At 42.2% G+C, this 10,476-nt stretch overlaps 1 protein-coding gene and 1 pseudogene across 1 annotated transcript; one reads left to right on the plus strand and one right to left on the minus strand.

Moving 5' to 3' along the window:
* Window positions 1-2,276: 2,276 nt before the first annotated feature.
* On the minus strand, window positions 2,277-4,753 carry LOC113837592 (zinc finger CCCH domain-containing protein 15-like). The gene is made up of 2 exons (XM_035449759.1): window positions 4,690-4,753; window positions 2,277-3,163 (listed from the first exon to the last, which is right to left on the minus strand). The coding sequence occupies exons 1-2, from the start codon at window positions 4,751-4,753 to the stop codon at window positions 2,292-2,294; spliced, it is 936 nt and encodes a 311-aa protein (XP_035305650.1). The 3' UTR covers window positions 2,277-2,291.
* A 4,429-nt stretch (window positions 4,754-9,182) lies between these two features.
* LOC100773049 lies at window positions 9,183-9,550 on the plus strand (annotated as a pseudogene).
* Window positions 9,551-10,476: the final 926 nt, after the last annotated feature.

The raw sequence follows: 10,476 nt of genomic DNA on the forward strand, positions 1-10,476 counted from the left end.
TCATAATGTAAATACCTGAATGCAGGATATCTGATATGCAAGCCCTGTGGAAGGATCATTAGACTCCCAATGAGGCCATGACCCAAAGGTTGAGAACCACTGTTCCAGAGTGTCTGAGTCAGGCTATTCACAACTGCTAGTTAAATCTGGGCATCCTATTGCCCTCTTCAGGTCTCTGTGGGTACTTATACTCACGTGTACTCATGCACAGGCCAGCACACACACATTATTAAAAATATAATGAATCATAAAAACCAGTATGTTTACATAGGAATCTTTATAGACGCTCTGCAAACACCTTCATAGAGAAACTTGAGAATGGGGCCCAAGTTCATTCCTCAGAATCTCAACTGAACTTCAAACACTGTTCACCTCTTCTTAAAGCTGGGAGTGATGCAAATAAAAAACCTTGGAAGGAATTTCTCAAGTGATCCTTTTCCCTGATAGTGACCAATGCTTGAAAGCTGAAAACTGTCCAAGTAACAGGCAGTATTGAAAGGACTTACCCTGAATTAGACAACCAATCCTTCACAAGTAATCTCTGGTCTACCAGGCAGATGAGAAAGCTGGAAGGCACAAGGACTATGTGAAATTTTAGTGACTCACCAAGCCCATTTGAGTCTATGGACAGTGTCTTTTGAAGCATACATTTACATGGCCAGTTTGCTATATCTCACTGTGTGTGTGTGGGGGGGGGGGTTCCAATGCTACCTCCTCAAAACCTTCCATATGTTCTTTATTGTTTAATAGGGTTTGGGAGAGGTGAGACAGTGTTTATCTGTGTAGCCCTGGAACTCACTCTGTAGACCAGGTTGGCCTCAAACTCAGAAATCTGCCGACCTCTCTGCTTTCTGAGTACTGGGATTAAAGGTGTGTGCCACCACCACTGGTCAAGGATGTACTCTTTCATGAGAAGAACATTTCATGTTTCTCCTTTGATTTATCTCCTGTTAAGTCAATTTGACCCTTCTGTGTGTAGATAACCTAGTTGGACCTTACTTCATCAGCAATGCTGTTAATTTCTGATTCAGGCTTGTAAGCATCTGGAGAAATGTGAAGAGTTGAGCCACTCAGACCTCACAAACATCCTTTGTGTTTGCCCTCCAACTCTACGTGTTTGGCAGCATCTTTTATATGAGTTGATATTTAGTGAAGGATTTAATCTGTGTGGGGATGAAATGAAGTTTTCCCTCTCCTGAATTGGTCTTATACATGATTTTGAAATACAATCTAATAATGGTTTTTGAGGACTTAACAATTCTGCTAAGACCTCCTTAGATGACACATGAAGTATGGGAGATGGTGGTATTCAATAATGTTAAAGAGCACATCTCTCAGGTTTGTTCTTGGCCATAGTTACCTCAATTCATACATATGAGACTTTTGCTCCTAAGGTAAGGGAAAAATTTGTTGTGTTACTCATCACCAAAACTCTAGCATTCTCAGACTTAAATGTGAAGGAGAGAATATGAAGAGTAAACATACTATATTTCTATGTTGAGTCTAGTGCTGTGACTTGTAGCCAAAGCCTTGTCCTTGCCAAACCTGTGTTCTACCACTGTGATATCCTGCCATTACTTACTCATTATATTAAAATTAGCCTCTAGATGGTTACCTTTAGGAGTCAATTTGACTGAATTAATGAATATCTAGAGCAGTGATTCTTTTTTTTGTTTTTGGATGTATGATGGTTTTTATTTACAACTTTATTGGCAAAAAGGGGGAGAACTTTAAACAGCTTTAACACAGGGCACTGTAGCTGACCTTGTTAAGTAGAACAAGTCTCATTCTCAGTGTCCACCTAATTGTCCAGATGTACAATACTGAACCTGCATATGCAGTTTCCTTTATCAAGTACAGTGCTCACCTTTCAGGCAGTCTTTAAAACATAAATACAAAGGAAAGGAAACCACTCATTAAAAACTGCATCAAACAGAAAGTATTGTAAGTATGAATTTGTTGTTCCTGGAAATTACACATGCCCAATGAAAACCAAAAGCTGGAGAAGCAGTTACACTTCCTACAGGAGTGGACAGGTACAACAACAATCATCTTCTGTAATGACCACTTTCAATTTATCACCAACTACTCTGAACTTACTATGAGATGTAGTCAAAGTCAGAAGAGAGGATGCAGGGAGAGTATTCATTTTTTGGAGGACAGTAGTCCTCCAGAATCATCGGAGGGAAGTAAACATCCTGTTGATTCTAGGTATAGAACAATTAACGTCAACTTCAGTTCATGTTGATCACGGTGAGCTGACCTAATTTTCTTCCTTGACTTGTTTGGTGTCATTCCTCTAGATCAAGTGTGTTTAATTCTTCTTCTAGTTCATCCAGATCTTCCCCAGTGAACAGATTTTCATCAATAGGAACAGCATCGATGGACCCACTTTCTTGTGCCCCACTTCCGTTGTCCTCGTCCAAATCACTTCTTTCACCATTTTCAGCTCGACCCCCAGAAGATTCACTTAATTTGTTATCATCTTTATCTGAAGCATACGTGCTGAATCTTTCAAGACTGGCTACAGTGATACCCGTCTCTTCTACATCTCTTGGGATATACAGGCTTACATCTATGCCATTTACACCCACAGAATCATCCACCTCATCACCACCTGTTTCCTGAATGTAACGAGTATCATCTGCTTCCTCATCATCATCATTGACCAGCTCAGGATGAAATTCAAATACCTCATGACCACTGATCACCAAAGCTTTCCCAGCTTTGAAGTCAGCTTTCTGTCTCTCCATATCTTGCTCAAGTTTATCTATCTTTTCTTGTCTTTTCCTTTTCTTCCATACGATAAAAGATTCTAGAGTGATTTTGGTAACATTTGGACCTAAGGCAGAACGCTCTCTTTCAATTAGATCTTCTAATGAAATCTCATCTTCTTTCTCTTCTTTCTTTTTGTCTTTCTTCAGCACAAATCCAGGAGGAAGTGCATGGCGATACAAGCAATTGTCGCCACCTCCAGGACACACCCAAAACCAGCCATACTTGTTATTTTCAATAGCTTCAAGGAAGTGTCTGCACACTATTTGAGTTTTTGTTTTTTTCTTTTCCGCCTCACCGTGCTTCTTGTTTACTACTTCTTCCAGCTTTTTCTCATTGATATGTGTGCCCCAGAGGGGTTGAGACACACATGTTGAGAACTGCTGAACTAGAAAATTGGTGGGGGCTTATTTCTGGATGGCTGAGTGTGTTTCTAGAGGAGCTTAGCCTTGGATTCAGTAGGCTGGCTAGAAAAAAAACTCATCTTTAATATGGATGGCACCATCTAACAGACCAGGTCCCAGATAGGACAAAAGAGCATGATAGCACACAAAATAAAACATTGAACAATTACTATTACATTTGGAGATAGTTTTCTAAAAATCATTGATTAAACAAACCTGGTGTCTATTGGTAAGAGTGTGTAAGATGTAATCATGTATCAAACAGGCAATAACTATCTAGGCCTTACCTCATCTGAAATGCCTAAAGGAACTGACCAATAAAGTCTAGAGCAGTGTTTCTCAACCTGTGGGTCGTGATCCTTTTGGGGAGTGACATATCAGCTATTCTGAATACTAGATGTTTATATCATGATTCATAAGAGTAGAAAATTACAGTTATGAAGTAGTAATCAAATAATCTTATAGTTGGGGGTTCACCATAACATGAGGAACTGTATTAAAAGGTCTCAGCATTAGGAAGGTCTAAAACCACTGATTTAGTGTTTTTACTTCCTTTTGGTTCTTCTTGACTCTGACAGCATATATGAAGTGGGCTTAGATACTGTGAGCACTAATCTTTCTCAATTTCTCACGTTGTAACAATAATAAGAGTCTAGGAATTAAAATTATAACTGAATATCTCATGATTTCAGGAAATGCTAATTGATCCAAATGATAAGCACATTTTTTTATTTTATTGGTTTTCAAGACAAGGTTTCTCTATCTAAAAGCCCTAGCTATCCAGGAACCAGGCAGGCCTTGAAATCACAGAGATCCATCTGCCTCTGCCTCCCAAGCACTGGGATTAAAGGCATGAGCCACCACACCCAGCTGATAAAAACATTTTAAATGTTGAACAGCAAGAATCTTTTGCTAACTGTCCAAATAACTTGATCATAGTCCAAATACATAGTCTACAGCCTATCAAGCTTGTGGATGGGTAAAATTGCCATAGAAGGTCCAGTAGAATTCTTCAGCCAGCCAACATACTAACTAGGGTATATGATAAATTTGGCTTGATTCAAGTTCTGTTTCCAGGGCAAAATAATATACACCCTAGTTTTACTAAAGGCAGGAATTGTTTCAGAAACCCCTACAGTAGGGGTTTTTGGAGCCCCATCACAATTTAGAATGTCACTTCCAAATTCAGAGTTTCTCTCTGTTGAATGCATCATGCAGCTTGTGTCTCATTAATTTTGCCCTATCTTCACATATTCTGCCTTCATCTAAGGCTGGGGCAACAAGCAGTGAAGCTCCTGCAAGGCCACAAAATGATGGGTATCTTTAATGCAGCCAGCTTTTTCCCATGGCTTCACTTTCACCAGACCGCCCCAGTCAAAAACAATCGGATAGACATTGGGGAACCACCATCCAAAGGCTTCTATAAATATGGATGCCTTCTTTTTACACAAGGACAGTAACATAAGGTTTTGCATATGTACTCTCTACTGGCTCCCAGACCCTGACTCACGTCCCTCAAATTTTTTAAGGTTGTATTGACCTAATTGCAAAAGTAATTCCATATTCTTCTGCATGATGTCCACTGGATCAAGACAGTTCAGTCTAGTTATGTTAACTTAGTTTAAAAAAACATTCAACAAGATTGTGAAGAATGTATAAAATTGAATATGTCGGTGGGAATATAAAGAGAGGCTGGGGATATAGCTCAGCACAGTTTTGCCTAGCATGCACTAAGTCCTGGGTTCTGTCACTGTATCTACATAAACCTCATGAGGTAGCAAAAGTCTATAAAATTCTGGCATTCAGGAAGTGGAGATTTGAGGAGAACAAGTTCAAAGTCATTATGAGTTTGAGGCAAGAATTAGCTACATGAGATCCTCTTTGTGCAGTGGGTTTCAGGGAGAATCAAAGGAAAGGGGAAGGTAAGAAACTGAAGTCTAATTCAGGGGAAGTTTAGAATGGATTAAGTGTGAAATATGGAAAGATGGGGGTGTAGTGAAGCTCTAACAGGAGGAAACAAATTCCCAATCCTGAGGCAACAGAGCAGAAGTGCCCTGGGGTTTACCTTACCCAGATCATAACTTTGTAAAAGGATTCCACTGTTTCCTATCCCTCATTACTGTTCTTGTTCAACCACTTATTTGGGCTTACTGGTGGATTGTGGAATAACAAACTTCTGTAGTTCACTTGTTTGCACAGAGGCAGCACTGTTCAGATGCCCTTCAGAAGACATGCTAAAATGTGTGGCTGAGAGCAACGCAGACCTGAGCTTAATAGTCTGTGAGTAATACAAGCACAGGAAAGGTGTTGTCAGGAGGGTTTCTGTGAGCTGGAGGCCAGCCTTAGGCACACAGTGAGATCTAGACCAGCTTGAGCTTCTCAATGAGAACTTACCTAAAAATATAAAAATGATGAGAGCACTACAGCGCAATTGAATATGATCACTCATTAGAGAGTGTGGCCTGATCACACAGCTTTTTCCAAAGTTGCTACATTACAGCTTACAAATGGTGGCAGTGACTAAAGGGCAGATGGTAGTGGTCACTGAAGGGGAGTACTGTCCTTTCCAAATAGTTTCCTGTTGTGATGATTGAATTTGTGGATTTGGACTACTGAGTGTATAGTAAAATGGCCTGGTAAAATCTACATTGTTGTAAGTATTTGAATGGTCATTCTAGAAGTTCAACTTTGGTGAACACATGACAATTTTCATTTCAGAATGGAGAAGAAGGAGACAGCTTGAAAGATGGCTCAGAAGTTAAGAGCATGTATGTCCTAACCTTGCAAAGGAGCTCAAAATCATCTATGACTCCAGTTCGAGAGGATTTAACACCCTCTTCTGGCCTCCACAGGCACTGCACATAGTGGACCGAAACTCATGCAGGCACACACATATACACATGAATTGTTTAAAAGTTTTTTTGTAAAAACTTTAAAAATGCAAACCAAGGAGCAATAACAAACAAAATACATATATAGCATGACTTTAATTTGATAATATTTGATAAAAGATGGTAAAATGCGCTAAAACAACTTGTGAAATCACAGGCGAATTTTAGTTGGGAGAGGGTTTTTTGCATTATTCTTTTTATAAAAAAAAGATTCTTCTCTCATACAATACATTCTGACCACAGTTTACTCTCTCCCTCCACTCCTCCAAGTCCCCCCACCTTTTCTCTCCACAAGATCCACTCTCCCTCCATTTCCCTTCAGAAAGGAGCAGACCTCTAAGATTTACTAATCATACACTACAAAACAAAATACAATAACACAAGGCAAAAGCCCCCATATCGAGTCTGGACAAGGCAACTCAACAGGAAGTAGAGAGTCCCAAGAGCAGGCAAAAGAGTCAAAGATACACCTGTTCCCTCTGTCCCACAAAACATCAACCTAACAGATACAACTTGTACACAGAGGACCTGATACAGACAGACTCATGCAGGCCCCATGCTTGCCACTTCAGTCTCTGTGGACCCAAATGAGGACTGCTTAGTTGGTTCAGTGGGCAATGCTCTACTGGTATCCTCCATCCCTTCTGATTCCTATAATCTTCCCTCACCCTCTTCCACATTGTTTCCTGAGCTCTGAGGGGAAGGAACTGATATAGACTTCCAATTTAGACTTTCTTTCTGCATAATGGCTGGCTGTGGGTCTCTGCACCTGATCTCATCTGCTACCAGAGGAAGCCTCTCTGATGACAACTAGACAAGCACCAATCTATGATTATAGCACAATATCATTAGGAATCGTTTCATTGATTTTTTTTTTTTTTGGCCAGTCATATTTGGCCAGTCAAATCTATCCTAGATTTCTGGGATATCCAGTCTCTTGTTCCCAGCCATCCAGGCAGTGTCAGACATGGGCTCCCTCTCATGGTGTGGGCCTAAAGCTAATCCCGACATTGTTTGGTCACTCCCACAATTTTTGTACAACCGTTGCACAGGCACATCTTTCAGGAAGGACAGATTGTAGGTCAAAGTTTTTGTGGCTGGGTTGATATTCAGACTTCTCATGCCAAAGAGACTAGAACATAGGGGTGAAGACTCCATGCAAGCACTAGTTCAACTTCTCTACATTCAATGAGCTGTGTAAATGTTGTACTCAGCAACAGGGCATCACTGTCAGTTTTCAGAGAATTGCCCTTTGTCCTAGCATCAGCCTGGATTATTTGGAAAGCTCCACAGGACCTCCTTGGCCAACAACTTAACCAAATGTAACCCCAACTCACCACTGGAAGACTTGTCTGGCTACAAAAGATGGCCAGTTCAGACTCCATATCCTCCATTACAAGAGTCCTCACTAGGGTCACCCTCAGAGATTCTAGCAAGTTTTCACTATACTAGGTTTCCACACTACTCCCCCAAATGCCTCCCTAATTCCATCAGTCTCTCCCTGCACTATCTATCTCTTCCTCCCCACACTTGATCTTTCCTACTCCTATCCTCACCCACCTCCAGTCCACCTGCAAAATCTATTTCTTCTGGTCAGGGAGATCCATGTGTCCCCCCATAGAGCCCTCTTATTTATCTAATTTCTACAGATCTGTGGATTGTACCTTGGTTATCGTTTACTTAACAGTTACTATCCACTTAAAAGTGAGTACATACCATATTTGTCTTTCTGGGCCTGGGTTACCTCATTCAGGATGATAGTTTTTCTAATTCCATCCATTTGCCTGCAAATTTCATGATGTCATTTTTTAAACAGTTGGGCAATACTCCATTGTGTAAATGTGACATATTTTCTTTATCCATTCTTCTGTTGAGGGACACCTAGGTTGTTTCCATTTCTGGCTATTATGAGCAAAGTTGCTATGAACATAGTTGAACAAGTATCCTTGTGGTGCAATGGAGCTTCCTTTGGGTATATGCCCAAGAGCGGTCTTGAGGTAGATTGATTCCCAATTTTCTGAGAAACCGCCATATTGATGTTCCATAGTAGCTGTAAAAGTTTGCACTCCCACCAGCAATGGAAGAGTGTTCCCTTTGCTCCACATCCTTGTCAACATGTGTTGGCACTGGTTTTTATTGATTTTAGCCATTCTGAAAGGTCTAAGATGGACTCTCAAAGTAGTTTTGGTTTGTATTTCCCTAATGGCTAAGGGTGTTGAACATTTCTTTAGGTGTTTCTCAGTCATTTTTGATTCCTTTATTGAGAATTCTGTTTAGATCTTAATTGGATTATTTGGGTTTTGATATCTAGTTTCTTGAGTTCTTTATATATTTTGGATATCCATCTTCTATCAGATGTGGAGTTGATGAAAATCTTTTCCCATTCTGTAGGCTACAATTTTGTCCTAGCGATGATGTCCTTTAACTTAGAGAAGCTTTTCAGTTTCAGGAGGTCCAATCTATTAATTGTTGATCTTAGTGTCTGTTCTACTGGTGTTCCATTCAGGAATCAGTCTCCTCTCCTGTGCCAATGTGTTCAAAGCTATTTCCCACTTTCTTTTCTATCAGGTTCAGTGTATGTGAATTTATGTTGAGGTCTTTGATCCACTTGGACTTGAGTTTTGTGCAGGGTGATAGACATGGATCTATTTGCATTCTTTTGCATACAGACAGATGCTTCCTTTTTCTGGTGTGTATTTCTGTTTTCTTTATCAAAAAGCAGGTGTCTAGAGGTGTATGGATTTATGTCTGGGTATTCAATTCCATTCCATTGATCAGCATATGTTTTTATGTCAATACCACGCAGGTTTTGTTGGGAGGTTTTTTTTTTTGTTTTTTTGTTTTTTTTTTTAATTCTGGACTGATCAAGTTTTGTTTTGCTGAGGATTTTATTTTGTTTTATTTTTCTTTTATTTTAACAGAGGTTCTTGTTATGCATCCTAGACTGGCTTCAAACTTACTCTGGAGCACTGTTTTGTCTCAAGCTTCCAGCAATTTGTCTGCCTCAACTTTCCGAATGTCATGGAACTGCAAACATGTAGTCCTACATCAAAAATGTTCTTTTCTTTATTTAAAGAAACACGCCTCTAACTGGGACTCCCAGTCAGGGCTACTTCTGGTGTTGGAGCGGCTCCAAGAAGGCCATCACAGCCAGTGCCCCCTACTGCCCCATAGAGAAGGAAGATGAGCGAGTTCAGCTCAAAGTCCAGCCAGCCTCTGGCCTCCAAGCAGGAGAAGGACGGAAGTGAGAAGCGAGGCGGGGTCCCCCGCGCAAGCAGTCTCCAAAGGAGCCCAGTGAATTACCAACACCGAAGAGACCTCGGGGCCGACCAAAGGGAAGCAAAAACAAGGGCGCTGCCCAGACACGGAAAGCTACCACAGCTCCGGGGAGGAAACCAAGGGGCAGACCCAAGAAACTGGAGAAGGAGGAAGAGGAGGGTATCACCCAGGAGTCCTCGGAGGAGGAGGAGTGACCACGCCCAGTGCTCCTTGGCCTTCAAAGGAGCAGCTTTCCCTTGGGACTGGAAGCCCTGCTTCCAGGTCCCTCCCCACCCCCACTGCACACTACCGCACCAGCTGCAGGCTCTGCAGCACCCACGGGAGCAGGATTTGGCTCAGCCCATGTGCCCTTCCCAACACACCTGCCCTCTCCCGACAAGGCTAACTTCCCATTTAGCCGCAGCCTGTCCTGCTGCGCACCTTCCTTAGAGACATTGCTCTCTGGGCTCTTTGTTTTGCAAGTCCCTTCTGCTCTGCTCTGCTCTTCCTGGCTTTCTTGCAGTGAGAGGGTCCTGGGAGCATTCCCTGGCCTTAAAGGGCCCCAGCCCTATCTAACAAGCCCTACTGACTGACCTAGCACCAGGTGTGGTCAGTGCTGGGATGCGTCGATCCCAGCATGCCCGCCCACACCAAACTGTCACCAGGTGGGTTTCTCAGCCACTTCTGCCCCCATCTTACCTACACTTTGCACTAGGTTGGCTAGAGCCCCTTGGGCTACAGGAAGTAGGATGGCTCCACCCACCATGTTCTCACCTGGGACCCAATGCAGCCACAATGGGAGTCACCACCCATCTCCAAGGTGATGTCCCCCTGAGGCAGAAGGGGCGCTAACTCTCTCTCTCACACACACACACACACACACACACACACACACACACACACACACACACACACACACACACACACACGGACTCTAGGCTGTTTCCTTCCTCCAGTGGGGCACTAAGGAGCTAGACTTGCCCCCCACCCCCCACCCCACCCCTCACCCCCCCCCCCCCGCCTGCCCTTTGCTCCTCCCTGCCCTCCAAGGTTCTGGTTCATCTTTTCCTCTGTTCGAAAACTACCTCTGGACAGTTGTGGGGGTTTTTGTTGTTGTTGTTGTTGTTGTCCAATGTTCATGCTTAGAC

The sequence above is a fragment of the Cricetulus griseus genome, chromosome X, assembly GCF_003668045.3.
Source record: "Cricetulus griseus strain 17A/GY chromosome X, alternate assembly CriGri-PICRH-1.0, whole genome shotgun sequence".
NCBI classification, from domain to species: Eukaryota; Metazoa; Chordata; class Mammalia; order Rodentia; family Cricetidae; genus Cricetulus; species Cricetulus griseus.